This window comes from Rhinolophus sinicus, linkage group LG03 (genome assembly GCF_036562045.2).
Source record: "Rhinolophus sinicus isolate RSC01 linkage group LG03, ASM3656204v1, whole genome shotgun sequence".
In the NCBI taxonomy this organism is placed as follows: Eukaryota; Metazoa; Chordata; class Mammalia; order Chiroptera; family Rhinolophidae; genus Rhinolophus; species Rhinolophus sinicus.
In genome coordinates, this window is record NC_133753.1 from 175,677,429 (window position 1) to 175,700,286 (window position 22,858).

Sequence of the window (22,858 nt, forward strand, 5' to 3'; positions counted from 1 at the left end):
GATAAACAGTGACAAGAGCTGAGCTAAGAAGCCCTGTCCTTTGATTCTAAAGCACCACGCCTTGCTGCTTTCCTATAGAGAGTAAAGATTCACTTCATGGATATGGAGCATGGGCCTCATTGAGCTTCAACTGCCATCCTGTTAGAGAAGCAGAGCCTAAATTGGAAAACCCCTTGTGGGAGGAAACCTTGCGTAGGCTTATGTGGTAGGCTGGTCACCTAATCATGGTCACCCAACAATGTCCATGTCCAATCCCTGGAATCTGTGACTATGTTACCTGACATGTAAAGGGGATACTGTAAAGATCTTGAGATGGGGAAATGATGCCACTAGATTACCTGGTTGATCCAACGTAATCACAAGGGTTCTTATGAGAGGGAAGCAGAGGAATTGTGTGCATAGCAGGAGACGTGACAATGGAAGCAAGAGGTTGGAGTGATGCAGGGAAGGGGCCATCAGTCAAGGAACGTAGAAGTCTAAAACCAAGGTGTTGTTGGCCAGGCTCCCTTCCTTCTGGGGGCTTTTGGAGAGAATCTAGAAACTGAAAAAGGCAAGAGAAATGGATTCTCTCCAAAACCCCCCAGAAGGAAGGGAGCCTGGTTAATACCTTGGTTTTAGACTTCTGATCCCCAGAACTATAAGAGAATAAAGACAGTAAAATAATAAATTTTTGTTGTCTTAAGTCACTAAGTTTGTGGTAACTTGTTGCAGCAGTAATGGGAAAATAATACAGCTTATTAACAAAAGGAACAGTACCTGAGGATTTTATTTTGCATAACACCATAGGAGGGTCTCATATTAAATGTGGTTGTGAAGTACTCAATTTTTAAAAAGTTGTCGAATTGTTCTTGTGTTAAATATGTTTATTTAAATTATATGCATATACTGTATCAACTGTACTACTGAAAGACCCAAAAGAAAGTACAAAATTAAGAGAGTTTGGTTTCTGTGATTTCATCAGTGGAAATAGGGTCTTGCATAAGACAATGTATCTTTTAAAACAGGCAGAACAGTGCCAGGCTGGGAGCAGGTAACTGACAAACAAAGATCTTCTAGTTGGACTATCACAATTTGGTAAACATCGTGAATGCCTGATTCGGGGAAAGGACAGTCCATCTAGAGCAAAACCACCTTTCAGCAACACTGGTTCTTGAGCCAGGGAAGGTACTTCCCAGGGCACATTTAGAAATGTATTAGGATATTTTTGGTTGCCACAGAAACAGGGATGAGAAGGTGGGAAATGGGGAGGGGTGTTGGGGAAGGTAGAGGGATGGGAAATGACTAGCATTTGGTATCCAGGGTCAGGGATGCCCAACGCCTGTAGTTCTCAGGGCAGTCCTACCTCATGAATTGTCTCCCCTAAAATGATAATAACACCCCCACTGAGAGACACTGAAAGGGGAAGGAAATAGTACTCAAATAGATGGTAACTCTGGCCATTTGGAATACATCATTTATATGTATATATAATAATATAATATAACATAACATAATATAACATAATATATAATATAAATAATATGGTATGGTATAATAAAATTATATATAAAATTTTATATATATATATATATATATTTTTTTTTTTTTTTAATTTTTTTAATTTTTATTTTTTACTCAGTGCCAGACACTGGGCTATGATGGTGAAAGAGAAACCCTTTTTTGCCCTCCTCAAGAAGCATATAGTTTGGAGGGGGGACAAGGCACATTCTGCCATGATATCAGTAACCCAGGAGCAAGGAAAACAAAGGAGGGGGCCAGAAAGTCTTCCTGAAGGACATGCTGCCTACCTTGAGGTCAGAATTGGAGTCAGCAAGAAGGTGGGCAGAGAAGTTTGAGGTGGGACGAGGGGTAGGGAGGTGAAGGTTCTAAGCAGTATGCGTAACCTAGCATTAAAAGAGCACAGTGCCATTGGGGTAACACAAGAAATTCAGTTTGCCGGCCACCTCAATTCTGACCTGAGAGAGGACTGAGAAATCAGTCTGGAGAGGGAAGCAGAGGTCTGATAATGAAGGGTCCTGAGACTCTTTTCAGGAGTTTGGACTTTATCCTGGGGCCATGAGAAAGCAGGAGACTTTAAAGAAAGGAAATGACAAGAACCCAAGTTAGAGATGGTGCCATTGAATTGGGAATTTAATTCGTGTCAGTTCTGCTGTCACCTGCCTTGAGATACTGGACAGGAAATCCCTTGAGAGTCACCTGGGCTTTCTCTGTGTCTCTCTCCTTGTGGTTGCACCAGCTGTACAGTCACAGGGCTGGACGGGTCTCCCTCACCCACTTCTCTGTGATCACGGCGCCTATCATCCACCACTTGATGAGGGGAGCTTTCTGCAGGCACACTGTTCTGCCTTTGAGAGCACAGATCACAGGCTCGTTTGGGAGGCTGACACTAAAGTCTAAAGGAGAAGAGTGGTTAGGACCACAGATCCTAGAATTAAACTATCTGAGTTGGAGTTCCAACTTCTCCATTTGTTAGTTTGGTGACCTCAGGCAAGTTATTTAACCTCAGTTTTCTCATCTGTGGAATGGGGATAATGACAATGAGTATCTTATAGGGTTTTAATAAATATTAGATGAGACAATGTATATAAAGAGCTCATTTCTTAATAAGAACTCAATAAGTGTTAGTTATTATTATAATGAGAGGCAAAGAGCCAAATATAGCGCTAAAGTTAAAAGTGTGTCAGCTAGAGCTACATTGTTGAGTTTAAAATTTTAGTACCATGGCTTGTGTGGCCTTGGGCAACCTACTTAAACTCACTGTACCTCATTTTCCCGTTTTCAGTAAAATGGGTGATCATAAGAGTCGCTATTTCAGAGAGCTGGCTTTAACCATGTAAACCTCTTAGAATACTCTTAGATTTCTATTAGAAATCTCCTGGCACATAGTAAGCTCATATTTAAATAATAAATCTTATTATATTTTAATCGAGTAAGCCATGCAAGCAATCTTGGGAAGGAAGGAAGACTCTAGACTTTGAAGGACAACTAGTGAGTGCCTTACATAACATGATGGTAGGGGGAAAGAGACTATATATATATATATATAATATATGGTGCCAAAAAAAGTATACACATTTTAAGAAAGGAAAAAACTATTAAAATTGTAATACTCAATATACCCAATAAGAAAAGATGAATACAAGTCACATTTGACTTCTGCAGTTACAAGAGGTGTTCAAAGTGGTTACCATCAGCGTCCAGACACTTCTGATTACTGCAAACTACTGCTTGAGAAACATTGACCGAAGTGTCCACTTGTATACATTTTTTTGTCACCCCCGATTATATATATATATAAATATATATATTTATAAATATATATATAAATATATATATATATTTAAATATATGTATATATTTAAATTTTATTTTATTTAAAATTTCTTTCAATTATTATTTTAGGTTCTCATGTACAACACAGTGATTAGATGTTTATATAACTTCAGATGTACAACATAGTAATTAGACATTTCTATAACTTAATGTGATCACCCTGATAAGTCTAATACCCACCTGACACCATATGTAGTTATTACCATATTATTGACTATATTCCCTATGCTGTACTTTATGTCCCCGTGACTATTTTATAACTGCCAATTTGTACTTCTTAATTCCTTTACCTTTTTCACCTGGCAACCATCAATTGAGAACCATTATTTTTTGAATGGTTGATAACTATCTGGAACTTACCATTAAAGAAGTTGTTTTGAGGGCCAAATAAAATAAGATACCCCCGTGGTCACAGTAGGTCATTGTTCTCTTCTCCTGGCTTTGCAGCTGAGCCTTACAGAGTTTATAAGTTTACTCAGGATCACGTGATAAGTGATGGACCCTGGCTATGTTGGACTCTAAGTTCCTGTCCTTTCCCTCCGCCTTACTTATCCAGATACCAGGAGAAGGGAGGTGACCCAGGAGGGGTGTGGGGACCTGAGGAATCAATGCGTCTGCAGTCAGGATTGGTGCCTGGTTCCCAGGTCGATGGTTTCCTTTAAGTTCAAGGTACTGGGGTGCTGGCCCCACGATGGCCACCAGATGGCAGTGCTAACAAGGAATTCCTCCCCTTGCTTCTGTTTCCAGAGCTACGTGCCAGTGTGCACTTATTTCTTCTTTTGGCAAGCATCTGCCAGACATGACTGTCTAAAAGAAGTTTAACCCGGTCGTGGAGCCCATATTCAAATGCACCCAAACGGGAACTGATTTTGGAGCGCTGGGTCAGAGAACGTATGTTAGCAGAGCCCAGAACTGAATTTGGGAAATATGTGGTTGTAGAACAACTGGCTCTTGCAGATAAAAGCCAAATCAATCACTCCCTAAGGAACAATTTATATTTGAACGATGAAAGTTCCCTGAGGGCGGTTAGTTGTGGAAACCAAAAGGCACTCAAACCCTTGGACTCATGAGGTGAAAAAAAGGGATTGATTGGTTATTGGTTATTGATCAGCAAAGTCATGGAACTGTAGCTTTAAACTTTTTAATCATAAAATGCGATTTACTCACAATGTAAACCTGTACACACAGACACAATTAAAAAAAAATTTCTGCAAACTGTACAACATGTAAGGCACTCTTCTATTCTATTCTTTCATTAGAAGATGCTAGTGGGGACCCACCCAACTGATGACCCATAATATGGGTCATCACAGTATGTTTTAGAAGAAGTCCGGGCGTTTGCAGTGCTTGGTCAGAGTTAATTTCCAGGGTTAGAGTATTCTAAGGGGGAAAACCCCTGAAATTGCAACTGTGCCTGGAGTAAGTTATTTATTCTCTGAAGCTCCACCTTCTCATATATAAAATGGATATAATAGTCGTCCTCACATGACTGTTGTGAGATGCCTGGATCACAACAGGTTTTCAACATATGCCTTCCTCATCTGTACTCGAAGCACTTTATATTATATGTGACTAGAGAACTTTATAATTTAAATGAGAGCATTCTGATTAGGAAGGGGATTAATACTAAAACCTGTGATTGGAAATCCTTAAGAATAGAGTCAACCTGTGGGTGTAGTTCAGGCATAATTGCACTCAGAGGCAGAGTGCTGGGATAATGCCTCTTAGAGGTTTGGGGAGAGGAAGATCTGTCCAGTGTACAGCAATGTTTTCACTGGAATTCCTCTGTCTGTCCTTCGCTTAGCACTTATCACATGAATAATGTTACTAATTTAATGATTTTCCTTGCTAGGATCTGTGACTGGCTGGTAATCAGTAAGTGCTCAAAATGTTGTTGAATTAACAGACAATTATGAATGCGCTTGGGACTGGTGGGTCAGATATCCCATCTGGAGAATCTAGCCACGAAGCCCTGTGAGGCGCTCAGGGGGAGCTGGGAAGACTGAATTTTCAAAGCTCAAGGTAATATATGCTAATCAGCAGGGTGCCGTGACTTGTTTTATAATGGAGGTGCTTACAGGGATATTTTAGTGTGCGAGATCCTCATAGTTATGTTACCTGAGGGAGAGACTGATTTCCTAGAACTTCAGCTTCCCTGAAACCCTGGCCTAAGAATCCATATGACCATTGGCATTGTTTTCTTGTGATTGCTTTTATCTCTCCTCTCCATCAAATTATAAATTCCTTGAACCTGTTTTAAGATAAATGCCTGTTATTTTGTCATTACCTGCTCTATGTATGCATGAGCACCTACCCTCACAACTACCACAGCAAGGTAAAAGTTTTAATATTCCCATCTTACAGATGAGGTGACTGAGGCTCAGAGAGGGTATAAAACTTCTCCAAGGTCACACAGGTAGCAAATAACAGAGGCAGGAATGAGGAAGCATCTATTTGGAGTCTGGGAGTTTGACACAGGTGGGTAAGGGATCTTTCCCATTCTGCTTATATTGACTGCTTGATTTCTTCTAATGAGGGCCCCTGAGAGATGTTATTGCCATCCCTGTCTCTGGTTCCCATTTGGGCAGGAAACAAATAGTAAATAGTGGCCTCTTTCCTATGTCAAGGTTTTCTTGATCTTTTTGGGGGTGGATTTGAAAAACACTTTCATTATTTTTACTTCAAGCACCCTCTCCATTTCAAAAGGGCTCTTACCTGAGGAAAATGGCCGGACTTGATTCAGGGTCCAGAAGCCCCAGTGTGGATTCCTTTACAGGGTCTGAGCTCTACAACTCCTCAGCTTTTTCTCCAACTGGGGCCTTAGTCTTTTCTCTGACGGGGACTCTAAACGCAGCCAAGAAGTCCAGGGGGACCTGGCATCATGATACAGGGCAAGTCACTACATCATGGGATAGACAATCAGAAGAAAGTGTGTGTGTGTGTGTGTGTGTGTGTGTGTGTGTGTGTGTGTGTAACCTAAGTCAGACATAAAAGCTCAAAGTGGTTTGAATTTCTTAAATGAATAAATGTCAAAGGTAGCAATAAGGACTTGTTAAGCAGAAGTAAAAAAAATCAGTCTATGAAAAGACCCTGGGAAAGTCGATTGAATGAAAAAGGACCCCAGTGAAATTTCCCTCTTCCTGGGCCTCATTTTTCTATAATAATAATCATTATTATAAAAATTACAGAATATTTTGGTGGGAAAAGTTGATATAATTTTCTTTTGCTCTTTTGAATATACTTCCTGCCAAGCCAGCCAAGGGCACTCATCTGCCTCAAGAAATTAGTATAATTACAGCAGAAAGAAATCGATAGTACGTATTTAGGTTCTGATTCTCAAAATAGGATCTTACTTCAAGGCAATAGACTTGACAGCAGGCATTGTGAAGAGAGATTTTCTAAATTCCCTCGTTTCCATTCTTAGCTTATCAAGACCCAGGCCTGCTGAACAAGCCCATAGGGTTTTCAGTGGGAAATTCATGTAGGAAGAGAAGTGGGTGACAGAATGTCGTGTGGGGAAGCCTGCGGGGTCTCTGCTCCTGCTCCCCACACAAGAACGCAGGATATGGTGAGGCCAAAAAGGAACACCCACGGAGCCATAGGTAGGGGAGTCATACCACTATGGTCTCACTGGAGGCTGGGTTCACCGGACGTGCGACCTGCTGTCCGTTTTTCTGCCAACCGACCGACGACTCTCCTCCACTCTCCTCGACTCTCCTCCGTAGTCACAGCAGTTATATTAGTGGCCAATGGCTCAATGGCTACAGCTGATGGCCAACCAGCCACAGCTGATGGCCATCTACCACCCGAGCCAGCACCCCTCCATATGAGGCTGAGAGCCTGGAAATTGCTCTTTGGGGCTCTGTCCCCACACAGAAATAAATCCTTCCAGCTGTGGGGGTGGCTGGAAAAAGAAAGGAACCCAGGAGAGAAGCTTTTTCTCCAAGAGGGCAGGTGTTACATAGCGGAGGAGAACAGGAGAAGACCAGGGGCAGAGAGCTGACACTGCCCCCTTACTGTGCTAGGCTGCCTTGAACCAACAGATGTGTGGTTTGCGTATCTGAGACCACACTCTCATTTCCTGTGCCATGTGGATATCAGGTTGAGAGCCAGCAGCTCTGACAGGGACTCTGCTTTGGTGGGAGCAAGTTCCAGGGCTGGATGAAGAATGTGCAGAAGAGGGGAGGGAGCAGGAAGTCTAGGGGATTGCACCGAAAGATGCTGAGCCTTTAAATAGAAAGTGACCCAAAGGAGACTATTTAGGTGGGCAAAGACTGGGTTGTCAGCCTGGAGGACGAGCAGATAAGTTTGAGATAAAATAAAGAATCTCTTGCCTCTCAGAGTCCCAGTGTTATCCCATCACACCTAGAATAACATCCAGGGTCCTCACCTGGTCTGCAAGACGGCTCTAGAGAAGTGGTTCTCAAACTTTAGTGGGCATCAGAACCACCTGGAGGGCTTGTTAAACAGATTCTGGGCTCTGCTCTCTGCGTTTCTGACTGGTAGGTAGTTTAGCGTGGGATTTGAGACTTTGACTTTCTAAGGCAGACCACACTTTGAGAATCACTGCTGCAGACACAGAATGCTTCAAGTTCCTTTTTTCTTCAAACTTCTGAACTATTTTCTGTCTCTATAGCCTTTGCTTGACTCCATAGTAATGAGCTTCTAGTAAATGCTGTGTGCTTCCGTGAAGCCTGCCGTGGCCCTCAGGAGCCTAGAGAAAGACTTTTGCCACAGGGTGGCAGCAGCATCCCAGGTACAGAGCGTTTGGCCTCCAGCTGGGGACAGCTCGTTAGCTCACCATCCCCTGGGTTCCCACAGAGAGGGCCTGACTGTCTCTCAATTCCCCCTTGGCAGGGAGGAGGGTGGCGGGAGGGGGCCTGGCAGAGGGGTAGGTCGTTGGCACACAGAGGGGCAGTTTTGTTCTCTGGGAGACTTGGAGGAAGCTGGGTGGTCTCCTCAGAGTGTCGAATTGTGCCCTACACAAAACCTCCATGCAGTGTGGGGCTGCTGGGAGAGCCGGCCTGACAAAGGCCTTGGAGGAGACTGGCAGGGGCTACCGGTCCGCTCCGGGCACAGAGGCCTGGGCCACTCTGTAAAGAGGCCTGGCAGCTTCTCATGATGCCAGTTTCCAGGGGTGACAGGCCTCGGCAAAGCCTCCCTCTCAGAAGATGTAGGTCTGTGGCCGCCTTGGGGAGTTCCGTCCTGCTCATGGTGGGTCCAGATGGAGCCAGAAACCATGCTCCCCGCATCCAGCGTCACTTCGTGCCTCTTCCCCCTTCACTGAGCCCACTTTGTTCTAAACATCTTAGGAATCTTCCTAAGTGACAGAAACTGTGCTGAGAATGTTATATTATCATCTGTTTAATTCTCATCACACCCTCATGAGAAGGTATTGTTATACTCATTTATGATGGGGGGTTGAAATTGAATCTATCATTTGCTACACTTAGTGGACAACAGAACCCCACTTTAACACCTCCTCCAATACATGGGAATCTGATATGGAAATTGGTTCGGAGATGGTGGGTTTCAGCCAACCCCACATGCACAGAGGAGGACACTGAGGGCCAGGGAGAGTGAATGATTAGGTCAAGGGATCAGCTTTGGTTACAAGCAAATCAGAGACAAGAACCCACATTTTCTCATCCTGGTCTGCTTTTCACTCTACCTGCCCAGTGAAGAAGCTGTGTTAAAACTACCATTACCAGGATGTCCCATTGTGTTCTAGAGTTAACCGAGATGGTCCATGGATGCTGATGAAATTTCTCAAGAATTCAGGCATGGATTCAGCCCAGCACTGTGTACAAGTTTGGAACCAACCACTTCTCTGAAGTTGAAGCTTTTAGGTTTAAGGAAACAGGAGCTAATTTCTGTTTAGCTATGTTAGTTTTCTAACACACGTGCAGACTTTCTTGAGTTTTCTACTTCTTTGGCTAATAGCTCATCCTCAGCTTAAGTGAAACAATACCTCACAGAGGCACAATAGGGCCAAGACAGTGGAATTTGGTTACAGTTTCCAGACTTGTGTTGCTGACAGAATCCTTGAGTGCTAAGTTCTCCCCAGGGCGGACCCATCATCAGTTCCTTTTGGGAACTGACTCTTGGATAGTCTTCTCCTGCAAGCTCCTAGCTGGCTGCCTTCAGGACACTGTAGGATCCCCTGAACGGAGTTGGAAAAGAAATCCAAAAGTTGTCATGTGACACCATCTTCTACGAGACTCACTACTCTCTTTAACGTGTCTGCATATATGTGATTATTGGAAAGGAGTTTATGATTTTAAGGGGCATATTATGTCCTTCTGCAGTACCAACTGGGCCCTGCTTTTCATAAGATTCAGCCTTGGCTTAAAGAAGGGGCTTTTGTGGGAATGACGCTGGAGTTCCCTAAAGAGACTTTGAAAAATGCGTTGTTCCCAACTTTACAATGACTGGGAAATGATTGGTCTTTGAATAGTGCCATATGAAAAGAAAATATGGGTGCTTTTCTAAAAGAAGCACTCCAAATGACAAAAACGTGTTCTCCATTGGAAACCAACATGTGAATGCCAAATTTTTCAGCCCTGTAATGGATTACAGAAAATATTTTATGTTTGAAGTGGGGGAGGTGGGGAGCTGCAGGAGGAAGGAGTGAGAGAAGGAAAGGAGAAAAAAAGAAAAGAGAAGAAAACAGATGTGAGTCTTAAAATATTTCAAGCATGGATAACTGAAACGGTATTCAATTTATTTAAGACTGTTCTGTGAAGTCTTAAGTGTGATTTTTTAAGTGCAGCCACAAGATTTATAAGCACATAATGAGTGATGGCTTCTCCAGAACAAATAAATAGTGGGCGATGTCCCAGATCTGGACTCCAAAACCTGTGTTTGCCTACAGACAGAAATTAAAAATTAGGATGATTAGTTCTAGTGATGCCAGAATCTCGTTCACCTATAACATCTACTTCACTGAAGCAAACATAAATTGTCTTGAATCTTCATTTTGCTCTATGTAGTGTTGTCAGATAAACAGATAAAAATACAGGTTGTCCCATATAATATTTGGGACATACCTATACTAAAAATTATTTATTTAATACTTATACTAAACATTTGTTACTAACTTGAAGTTCAAATTTAACTAGGTATCCTGTGTTTTATCTGATAACCCTTCCTGTATGTGTAAATTCAGTAAAATGTGACTGTCCACAGTGAAGGTTTCAGACAGCAGTTTTGTGGGCATGATGGGGGAAAATCAGCGGACATTTTTACTATGCTGCTTTCTGAGTACCTGTCTGAGTCTGGGAAACATACGTGATGAAATGGGGAGTGATAATCCAGAATAGGATGGCAAAAAAAGAAGTGGGTGGGGAGAGAGGCAGGGAACAAGGGAGACAAAAGGGAGTACCCAGAAATGAAGGGGCTCTTGGCAGAGACTTTTGGAGAAGCAGAGTGACCAGAGGGAAAAGGGATATGGGGACAGTGAAGAATCTTAAAATCCTTGACGGCTTTCACATATCGATCCTCCCTCTGCAGACCTTAGAATTCCATGTGCTCTTAAAGCGAATTCTCTCTGAGAGGAAGTACAGTCCCTCCTAGTGAAGAGACCCGAGCTCCCCCTGGTGGCTATTGTTGCTATCAGACCCGGCCTCATATATCCCCAAGATTTCTCATCTCCCACTTCCCCTCTTAGAACACGGACCGACCATCAGCTTCCTTCCTTGCTCTCTTTCTGTCGGCTTATTCATTCGGAGCCCGCCTTCGGGGTGACATCTCCCAACTGCTCTGGCCCCCCGGAAAAGGCCACACAGAGCTGGTCATTGTTGCTGGAGTTCTGGGACCACCCGGGTGGGAGAAGGGGCAGCGCGCTGCTGCGGAGGCCAGGTGACTGACAGCCGACTTGGGTCAAGTGCCCAGCGGGCCCGCCGGGAAAGAGGGCAGTGGTCCGGTCCCCCGCAGGACCTCCTCAATCCGCTCCCATCCAGCGGGGAAAGGCGCCCTTCCTTCAAGTTCCCTTCAGACCCACGCAATTCACAGCACTAAAATCTGTTTTCAACTTGGCATATATGAATAAAAGCTTTACAAAAAAGGATTTTATTAGGAAAGCGAGACTTTTCAGCTGGGGGGAAGGGAATCCTGCTTGGGGTGGGATGGTGGTACTGATGGGATAAACATGGGCTGGCAGCACAGACTTCCAATTTCTCAAAGTGTAAGATACAAAACTCTGTTAGGAATATATTTATTTATCAGAAACATTTAAAAAATGTTAACCTGAAAAATTTTCATAGTTCCCTTTGTGAACAGATTTACGACTACCACACGTGGAGATGTACGCTTGTTTCCCTCTCCATTATCGAAGTTACACCCTGACAGAGCTGCCAAGTCCCTTAACAGTGATAACGTTCCCACAGGCTGGTGACCAACGTCTCAAGCACTGTGGAGGGGGCAAAATCCAGTTTAGGCTGCAGAAGGGAAGGAAACTGGTGATGGCAGAGGGCAAGTGCTTCGTAGCAGTGGATTCATCTTTGGTGGCACTTCCCAGCATGCCTCATTTCCGGTATGTCCCACAGGTGTGCAGATGTGGGTCTCCTCAGGGTGGCCTGAGCTTGTTTGGTTCCCTCAGGCTGTCAGCAGCCTCCTTCCATTTCCCCAGTCAGCCATTCAAATATCACAGACGCCTTGAAACAAGTTAGGATGTACTGGTCAAACTGTGACTTGTAAGATTTTTGGCCAAAGAGCCTTTGGAGAAATAGATGGAAATTGAGGATTTCTACCTCAGAGAAAGGCAAGCGCACAAAACTTTTCCCATAATTTCAGGAGCTCCATGAACTCATTGGCATCTTCACGTGGATGACCCAGGGGTGTGTGGACCCTGAGCCTCTGCTGTAAGTGGCTGCCACCTGCAGGGAGAGGGTCAGATGAAAGGGTCTCTAGACACCTCTTCAATCTGGCACTCCATGATATTGGAATTGAATAATTATTTATTAAAAGGCATGATGGAAAAAGGCAGCTATCCACAAGTTGTTCTTCATGACTAGAACGCTTCACCAGCACAATGGCTGTTTCTGAAACATCCCTTGAGATCTTATTCAGCTCTTCTCACAAATGGCAGTAGTAATCACATAGATAAATCTACTTAATTTGAAGGTCAGATGGGAAATTATTTTTTGGAAGAACCAATGGTTCTTTTCTAATGCCAACACGGAAATGATTCAATTTATCTGAGGAATTTGATGAGGACAAGTAAGTGCAGGTTATTACAGCAAAGTGCTTCCCTCACCTCCTGTTTCCAGCCCAGTGGTAGGAGTTGGGCAAAGGAGAGCTTGTCTTTACTTATTTTCTTGTGGCTGTCTCTCCTAGACGGTTCTTGCGAGATTTTATCTAGTAAAATCTAAAAAAAATTTGCATGGTTTCCTTCCCAAGCATTGTCCTGAGCTCATTGCAATACTTCCATAAATGTTTTTTTTTTTTTTTTCAGGGATAAGAATAACAACGTGCAAAAGTATAATGTAAAACTAATTTTTTTCTTTATTGAAAATACATCTACAAAGTAATGCTTCTCAGTCCACACTGGGTGCATGTATGCAGAGCCTGTGATGGGCTGGCGAGAGGATCATTCTAGAGGACCTGCTTTCCATCAGAAATGGTTAGTATAAAAAGAGATCACACTGTGTAACAGAATTAATTTGACATGATTAATTTTCGCTCTACCGGCATCATAAGATGACATCCGTGTACATTAACATTTGTAGTGTATTTCCGAACTAGAGCCTTGACATTAAATGATTACTCCACCACAGCCTAATGTTAACTTTTGTACACATATAATGCTTGGGATTGCTATAAAAATATCTCTAATTGTATATAGAGGATGTATGTCTAGATTTTCAGTCTGTTAGCATAATTAAGTCCATTTTTCACCATTTTTCAGTCAGAAACTCAAACACAGCTGGTATTGTCTGACAGCTCCCAGTCTGCATCTTGGACTGGATATGCCTTACGAGGCTGAAAAAATTAATCTCCTCCAAACCTGGGAGCTGCTTCGCCTGAAACTAATGCTCCTGCTTTTTTTTTTTTTTTTTTTTTTCCCTCCCTTAGAACCACATTGACAATGTCTTCTTACTGATTCATCTTCTACCATTTCTCTCAGGGACACAAGCAAAACAAAACCAAACCCCACGCCAGCTGAAGGTTTTGAATGATTTGGTAAGTAGAATTCCAACACAAAGAAATATCTTGTTTCCCTCATTCTAAGAACTCTTGATTATAGTCCAAAACCTTTTCAAACAAGAGACCACCCACCCGGCTCACAGCCCTCTATCAGAAAGAGAGCCCATTCATTTGACTTGTTTAAAATATATAAGAAGTAACCCTATATTTTGATATGCAGACTTCCTTGGGAAATGATTTTGAACTGAAGAGAAATAGTGTTTCTGGTTTAAAAATAAAACCTCATTCAAAAAAAAAAAAAAAAAAAAAAAGTTCTTCCTTAAAGATGACCTGTAATCTTGGTGTTTTAAAAATCCTCTTTGTGATGTCAGCCATGCTCCACTTTTTCCTAGCTGGCTCTTTAGTGTTCCATAGTAAGACCAGGAGCACCCTTGCTAGTTGCTAGTCTTACACTGTAATTTCTAAAAGTCTATTGTCAGTTGAGGAGTGCTAGGAGACATCCTTCCCAGAGCAGTCCTTTCAGTTTGGGAAGAGTAGGAAAGAAGGGAATACTTCTCCTGTTGGGAAGCACTGAGCAAAGAGATCATGAATAACTCCACTCCTGGAATGACCTCTGGCCTAATGACTTGTATAACTGACATTTTAGACACAAGCTCTGGTAAACCACACTGCCAACCTGCCCTTACTTAGAAATGTTCATTCCCAATAAATGTTCCTTCTGAAAGTCCAATGCTCCACGGGATGATACCTGCTACAGGATGACCTGAAGGGAAATAGAGGGCAGGCTCTTTCATGATGCCAAAGGACATTTGGGCTAGAAGAGAACACAGAGGCATCTAGGGAACTCACTTATTTTACAGATGAGAACACTGAGGCCTAGAGATAAGATGTAACTTGCCCATGGCCACATGAAAATTTCATTTTATGTACCTCCTCACAGTTGTGCAAGTGTGTTTTCATAGTGTCCTGCTACTAATAAAAGAAGGACACATATCAGAAGAGAAAGGGGAGAAAACCCTTCTATTGTCCAACTGATAGCCAGTTATAGCTTATCAAGTTGTTTTGTTTTGATACGAAAACTGAATTGTGTTCTGAAGGATTTTTAAATTTTGAAAGTTGATTTATAAGCATATTTTTAGCCTACTATTTGTTTGACTCTAACTTATAAAAATCACATTGACAGGATTGTGTGCCACATAAACTTGTAAAATCTGATCAAGACTATTTTTGATCTCAGTTACCTTATTTGATAAGACTAACATGAAATTACTTAAAAATTTCAAATGTGGGATAAACACTATACATTTTGGCCACTGCAAAATCCTCCCTTATTTTTGGATGAATGCTTCACAATACTATCAGAGTAGGGAGGTAAGGGGCTTACTAGAAAGAATGAGTTGTAATGACATGGAAACGTTTTGTGATGGTATTCAAAACACATGGTGCTCAAGAAAGCATTTCTGTTCGTCTACATCTTGGTTTCACTGTCGATGGGTTTCTCAGTTTCACTTTCCTGGGCAATCAGTTGATAGGGTTTCTTCATTTCATTCTCTTCAATCACAGAGTTACCCATTTCAACGTCTCGGTTCTTCAGTTCATGTCGTGACAAGTGCTCAACAATGCCGGCCCCAAGGGAGTCTCCCAGCACGTTGGTGGTTGTGCGGAGGCGGTCCCTGGGAAGGGCAGGAAGAAGGGAAAATGAGGTGCCTGTGAATATCATGTGACTTCAGCTCATCTTTTGAACCATTGACTACGTGTTTGGAAGCATCTCTTAAAATTCTGCTTGGTGTATACCTCAACGGTTGTATTACATAACAGACACTAACTTTTATAATAGCAGTTATTGAAAATTATAAGGCCATATAGATGATTAATTGTCAGTTACTAGGTTAGAGTACCAACAGTGGGAATGACCCTTCCCTTCCTCCTTTTATTTAAAACTTCTTTGATTCCCTACAACTCTCCTTCCTTTGTACCAGCAGTTCTCAAAGTGTGGACCAGAGATCCTGGGGAGTCCCTGAGGTTAAAACCATTTTCATAATAATGCTAAGATATTATTTGCCCTTTTCACTCTCATTTTTTCTCATGACTGTCTAGCAGAGTTTTGCAAAGACTACAACACAACACAAAAGATACTGCAATGGATTAAATACAGAAGCAGTTAGGAGACTCCAGCTGTCTTGTATTAAGCCAGACATTAAGGAGATTTACAAAAATGTAAAATTCTTTTCATTCTTTTCCCTAAAAATTTTTCTTTTCCCTAAAATTTTGGTATGGAAAATGATATTTTTTTCATAAAAATATTATTTATGTTAACATGTAATGTTAATGAATTCATTATTGTAACCTTTAAATGAATTCAACATTTAAAAAATTTCTAAGTTTTTCTAGTATGATAAATATTGATAGATATAACCTACATAGATAAAAGCTTTGAGTCCTCAATTCTTTTTAAGTGTAAAGGGGTTTTGAGACTAAAAACTTTGAGACCCATAGCTTTATACTATAAAAGTCCTCATAATTGTTGAGTGCTGACTGTGGGCTAGACAGTGGACTAAATGCTTCCCATGCATCATTGACTTAATCCTCACAACACCACCAGGAAGCAGATGACATTATCATCCCCTTTTCACAGAGGAGAAAGCGGGTGGCCGCGTAACTTGCCCAGTGCCACACAGGGACAGGATGCAAACACAGATCCAAGTGACAGTGGAATTCATGCTCTTAGCTGATTACCCTCCCCTGTACTTATCCTGCCCTGAGCACACCGTTGGGCTCTTCATGGTCATTAGATCTAGTGAAGTCAACATATGTTGACTCCAGCACCTGCGTGTCCTTCTAGGCATTTACTTTGGGAATCCTGGGAGAAATTTTTTTGCAAGTGGAAGAGAACTTATGTGAGAAAAGAGGCAAAGAATGTAGCTGGAAGGGTGAGGGGAAAAGAGCAGAGGGATGGGCCCTAGGGGTTAGTGTCTGAGGGTGTGGAGGGTACTTTTCTTGGAACTTTCCCCAGAGCCAAAACTCAGTTCCACTTAATGAGAGCAGCTAGCTCTCTTCCCACTGTCTGCATGGCTGTCCCTCTCCCTGTTGGGCTCAGATGGGACATCTGTGCTGCATTTCATCATTGGAATGGGAGGCACATGGATGCAGGGCCTGAACCAGTGTGTGAGGCCTGCCGTTCTGTGGGGTGTTGTGCAATTCAGAAATGGCCTTGCTCATTTATGTTGGCTTCGCAGACAGTGGATTTCCCAATCCCTGCAGGGCTTTATGGAGTGTGAAGTGTAGCAGCCAGATGTGCCCCACAGGCTGATAAGGGAGTGAATGCACATGGCGTCTGGGGCTTGGTCTCCATATCAGGGCATGGGTCAATAAAAACAATTTAATTTCTGCCCTTTTGTTGGTGCCGTGTGACAGGAAGTGTGAACAGTCCACGCATACTCACAGGAACCAGTCCACTGCGATGATGAGTGTGATGTCGTCAGTGGGCAGGCCCACAGATGTCAGCACGATGACCATGGTGACCAGGCCTGCCTGAGGAATCCCAGCTGCCCCGATACTGGCAGCCGTGGCTGTGATGCTGTTAAAAGAAATCCCAAAACAGAAAACATTTGTACAAATCTCCCCAACAGAAAGTATACCCCACAAACACACACAACACAAATTCTGACTTGCCAAATTAACAGAAGAGGATGCGCTTTAGAAAAATATAAGTAAGATTAGTTAAAAAACCCATTGAAATCATAATCATATTAACTTATATTTATCAAGTGCTTATTATGTACCATCAGATATGTTAAGCATGGCTTATCTCATTTGATCTTCAACAACCCTTAGGAAGTGGGTCCTATTATTATAGCCATTTCTAAATGAAGAAATGGGAGGCTACATACTTTTCATGTACCTGAAAATATTTTGTAAAGTCTAAAATACTGTATAGTTCAATGGCAGTTTGTTTCTAATCATTCCTCTGTCCAAGTAGAAGATTGTAAAGATGCTGAACTTGTATGGTTAATGAGGTCAGAAAAAAAGATCAAATTTATCCATTAAAAAGCAAAATGATTATGAACAAAATTCTGTAGCACTATAAATATTTTTATGGAGGCAGTATAGACCTGGTTTTTAAGGCACATAACCTGTCTAGGACTCATTTTTTTAAATGCTTATTTGACACGCTAACGTGAGAAGATGAAAATGTTTTATAAATAGTAAAGTTTTACCTAGACAGATAGTGGTATTAATAAAACGATAAGTCTGTGGAAGATTCTGTTCATGGTTCCTCCATGTTGTTCCCCTTCCATTGTATTAGAATGTCTAACTGGTGTATGGCTGCTCAGAGTGAAGACTATAGTTCCCAGCCTCCCTTAGAACTCCGTTAGACAAAGTTCTGGCCAATGAGAAATGGAAGAAAAGTGATCAAATAACTTGCAGGCTATGTGACTCCTTCTCTTCCCACTGGCTAAAATTTGGAGGTGGTGATAAGCCAGCCATCGTGGATCTACTGGATGAGGGTAACACCCCAGCTATGCTGGAACCTCAAGTCTTGCTCCCTTACACCATAGAACACCTACCAGCCTTGAGGGCTTTGTGGAGTACAGCTGCTCCACACAGGAGAAATACAGTTCTATCTTGCTGAAGTCAGTGTTTTGTTATTATTTTTAAGTCTGTCATATGCAGCGGAACCTTTTCATAACTCAGGGCTTTTCAGTGTGCTAAGGTATGCCTAACAATAAGTTCTCCAGCCCCAGGGTAGCTAGACTGGGCCTGGGGCGCCCAGAACTCCCCGGTGTCACCTCTGGCCATGATCAGTATCATCTTTTCACCCCAATGGACCCCACAACTATTATCATTTTCCAATAACACATATATACAGTCCAATATAACTTATTTCTAAATAAACATACACACAAACAATGTGTGGGAACTGATAGAAATGAAAGTGACATAAAAAAACAAATGTAAGCTATAAATCTGGATGTGATCTTGGTCTAGGAAAAAAAGCTATAAAAGACATTTTTGGGATAACTGGGGAAATTTGAATATAGCCTGGATATTCTGGAAGTATTTTTAAGATTCTTACTATTGTGGTTATGTAGAAAACTATCCTTATTCTTAGAAGATGCATGCTGAACTGTGTACAAGTGAAATGTCATGGAGAGAGAGAGAGAGAGAGAGAGAGAGAGAGAGAGAGAGAGAGAGGAAGCAAAAGTAGCAAAACATTAATAAAAAGTTGTGGAAAAAAGAAAAAATCTGACTTATTTGATCTCCAAAATAAATCGCTAATAATAACATACACACACAGTGACGAGCAGGATCTGATCTGGATTGTGAGGCTTAGTCTCCAACATACCTACTTATTGTTTGCTGTGCACGCTGACCTTCAGTAAGCAAAAAGAGGGGATTGTATTTGCATATGCACACAGATATGTGTGGACTATTTCCAGAAGAAAACTAAAGAAACTGGCAAGCAATGGTGGTTTCTTCTGAAGGAAACTAAGAGATTAGGGGAAGCTATGAGAGAAAAAATTACCTTTCACTACACACTTCAAATATGACTAAAAAAATAGTCCACAAAAAAATTTCTCAACTTATATGTCACTGTGGTCTGTCATCTGTTTTATCCTGCCCCAAAATTAACCCAAGAGAAAATGTTAATCCAGTTTTTCAAGTATATTTTTATTTTCTAATGCGGTAAAAAAGTTAACATTTTAGTGCCTTTTAAAACTGAAGTATAATCTAACATTTTTTAAAAAAAGAGAAATATCCATATTATGTATTCTGCAGAAAGATGCATTTTTCTATTTCTATCTATTACATATTTCTATGTATTTCTTTAAAAAGAAAGAGCTAGATATATTTATGATGACATATTGATAAATCAATCAAGTGGCAAATAGTATATATGGTGTGATTCCATTAATTATAAAAAAAAAAGTTTGTGTATGTCTATGCATAAGAAAAGGTCTTTATACACCAAACATTAACAGTGGCCATCTATAGGAAGATGGGGAGTGATAGTGGCAGGCAAGTTTCACATTTTACTTTCTACATTTCTATATTTCTATAATAATTTCATTAAATGTGCACATCTGTAATTTAACAAAAAATAAATTTAAAACATCTAAATATAAAAAAATAGAACTATTCCTGCAAATCCCAACCTCCTATTTATGTGTGATCCCTTTCCAACTGGTTTCTTCCCCCCATCTCTCGTCACTGTCTCATTGTTTAACGTCATTCTTAAGAAAGTGTTGTGTAGAACTTTCATTGTACCTGATTGTAATAATCTGTCCAAAGTTCAGCTCAAAGTTGTTAACTTGAGCGATGAAAATGGCAGCCAAAGCCTCATAGAGGGCAGTTCCATCCATATTAATGGTGGCCCCTACTGGAAGCACGAATCTAGTGACACGTTTGTCCACGCCGTTGTTCTCTTCCAGACACTTGAAGGTGATGGGCAGGGTGGCAGAACTGAGAACAGTAAAACAGGGCATGTCAGCTGACGGTCCTGAAAGTTCAGACTGTGCCAGTGTGTTTGGTATTTTGGACAGAGAGTTCCTTCCTCTCCCATGTCCTAAGTTAAAGGGAACCTAGTCAGCACTTATATAAATAGGGGAGCAGGGTTAGGAACTATGGGTCCCCTCACGGGGTCATTTGGCAGCTCTCCTGCTTCTGGGTTCCTCTGTGAGGCATCATTTATCTTTATTTCTCCTCAACCTGTGCTGAGTCACTCTGCTATCTCTCCCTCAGGCTAATGTCAACCAGAGGAGGGAGATGACAGTGTACAGGAAAGGATAGTTGATTTCCATTATTGTCCCCGCAAAGGGTATATAGCCAGGCATTCTCTGACTCCCAAATAAATTTGATTAGCACCAGAAGTGAAAAAGCCAATTGACATGCCTGGAAATTTAAATCACGCCTTCCCCAACCCCCAGATATCTTCCTCTACCCTGAACCTGGGGGTTCTGGTTCAAGGTAAAGTTTGAGATCCATTTTCTGATAGGAGTAAGCCACATATATCTGTACCTGGAGGAGGTTCCTAGAGCTGTGATGAGTGCTTGTAGCAACCCTCCGATGAAAACCCAAGGGTTTTTCCGTGTTACCAAGAAGTAGAGGAGAGGCAGGACAATGACCGCATGAATGAGTAAGCCGACGATGACGGTCACAGTGTACATGGCAAGCTGGCCCCCAATCACTCCCATGTCTTCCATCTCAACAATTTTCCCTGCGATCAGGAAGAGGATACCCAGAGGGGCGTACCTAGGTAGAAGCAACACACGCACAATTGGAAGTCTGATTTCTAACAAGCTATTCCACAGAAATTACCAAGTGATAAATAAAAGTGAAAGCGAGTTAATTTCCAAACTTTTTTGCCCAGGATACTGTTAGGACTTGTAGAAACTGTGAACTTCTTTCTTGTCTTTTAAAAAAATATAAACAAGTATAAATATTGCAGAATTAGCCTTCTGTCATTCAGAATTTTTCTAAGTCACAATTGTTTTTCTCCTAAACCTGTGAAAAAAGGCAGGCACAGAGGTTTTACTACCGACCTCTTTTTTCTTTTTTCTAGATAATTCTCATTTCACCACATTTGGGTCACTTTTCTGGTCCTCAGATGCCACCCACTCCCCCTACCTCTTGCTGCCCTGCTAAGTGCTTGGAACTGCCAGAATTCACCCAACCAATATCCAGACCCCTAGAAACATTTCCCACATCAGAGCCTGATTCCTAAGTTGAAGCAAGATGGACACAATGCCTTTTCAGTGTTTCAGATTTGCAGACAGCTCTCATTCAAGGACCACTTTCATTATTTTTTCCTATTTTACACACCACTTACATATAATATTACTTAATACTAGTCTTTAACTCTTTTACTTAAATAAATTTACTCTAAGAGGAAATTTTGTTACAGTGCAAATGGAAAATCAGTACCATTTGCCATAAATGGAAGGCACCATAAAATAAATTTAGAGCTATTAAAATTAATAACATCATATATATACTACCACAATCAGGTTATAGGTGTTCTAATGAAGTATCACCCACAGGCTGCTACTGTCATTTGTGATCTTTCCTCTGCAGACTTGGCAAGAAATGAACAACTGAGACACAACATGACTTGTACATATTGAAACAACCCCAGTTGCTTCAAGGACCTTGCTGCCTGGTATTCAACTCCCTCTGTCTGATGTATGCTGTAAACTACAATCAAACTCTCTACCAAAATCAGAGAGGCCAATCACCCTTAAGGAGAAGGGTCTGCTGGGAACTGTGGAGGACTTATTTCAAATGGAAAAATACAATGCTTCTTTTAAAAGTCGTTTAATAACACAGGCCCGGAAATTATAAGTACCTGTTTTCAGAAACGTAATAACTCAATGTTGAGTGTGCACGCAAAAGGTACAGCTAGAAAAGCTACATGTGAGGTTCATTCAGCAGCCCTGAATGGGCTTCTTTCATAAAAGAGGTGAAAGGTGGAGGCATTTTAATAATATGAAGATAAATGTCCACTTTCAGCCCTGCCAGGATTTCAAAGGAGGGCCCCTAGGATTTCATTTGGGGGCTCCTGTGGAGACCACATTCTGATCCATCTTTGTGCCCAAGTTCATATCCATCTTGTACAAACTCCTGAAAAATGAATTTCTCTGGGTTTTGGTAGCAATGAAGACAAAGAATATTTTTAATCATGTTGGTGAGTATTTTTCTTAGAAATGGATACCTTTATGTCTCAGGTGCCAAGAAGGAGACTGGATTAAAAATAAAAGAGAACAGTAAGCAACCCCTACATGAGGCTAAACCAATCAAAGGGTTCTCTCTCTGCTGGGGAGAATTTATTTTCCAAGGTCAATGTTCCTATGTGGATTAGTCTTTTTCTTTGTCTCCTGCTCTCAACTTTATTTGAAGGAAATTTTGTTATAAGTTGTGGCTTGGCATTCTATAATACTTCCCACGAGTCCTTCAGGCATGCCGCAGAACTGCCATTTACATTTCTTTCTTAGGGCTGAAACAGAGGAGAGGAGATCTCAGTTTTTCTGAGGGTCTCGGGGCCTCTACATTTGCTTTTCTTGCTACTGGGAATGCTCTTCCCCTGGCATTTTGTATGGTTGGCTTTTCCAGATAATTCAGGTTTTAGCAAAAAATGTTACCTCTTCAGAGGCCTTTCTGTACCAACCAAGGCAAATTTTATGCCTCCTCGTCAGTCTCTTTTTATCACATCACATCACATCACATCACAAAACCTGCTATTTTATTTTTTTTCACAGCACCTGTGACTAAAGTATATGGTTGATTTGTTTGTTTATTTTCTGTCTTCCTTAAAAGAATATAAGATCCAGGACATTCTGGTACATTTTCTTCAGTGCTAGATCCATAGTGCTTGGCAATA

The 22,858-nt window shown here is 41.5% G+C and overlaps 1 protein-coding gene across 1 annotated transcript in view; it reads right to left on the bottom strand.

Annotated features, from left to right (window-relative positions):
* Nucleotides 1-12,814: 12,814 nt before the first annotated feature.
* Nucleotides 12,815-22,858, bottom strand: part of SLC1A3 (solute carrier family 1 member 3) — a 78,169-nt gene continuing 68,125 nt past the window's right edge. The window contains exons 7-10 of the mRNA XM_019737239.2: nt 20,500-20,733; nt 19,750-19,944; nt 16,922-17,056; nt 12,815-15,152 (exon numbers count right to left, since the gene is read on the bottom strand). Coding sequence (XP_019592798.1) covers nt 14,948-15,152; nt 16,922-17,056; nt 19,750-19,944; nt 20,500-20,733 — 769 coding nt within the window. The 3' untranslated portion in view covers nt 12,815-14,947. The remainder of the gene's footprint in view (nt 15,153-16,921; nt 17,057-19,749; nt 19,945-20,499; nt 20,734-22,858) is intronic.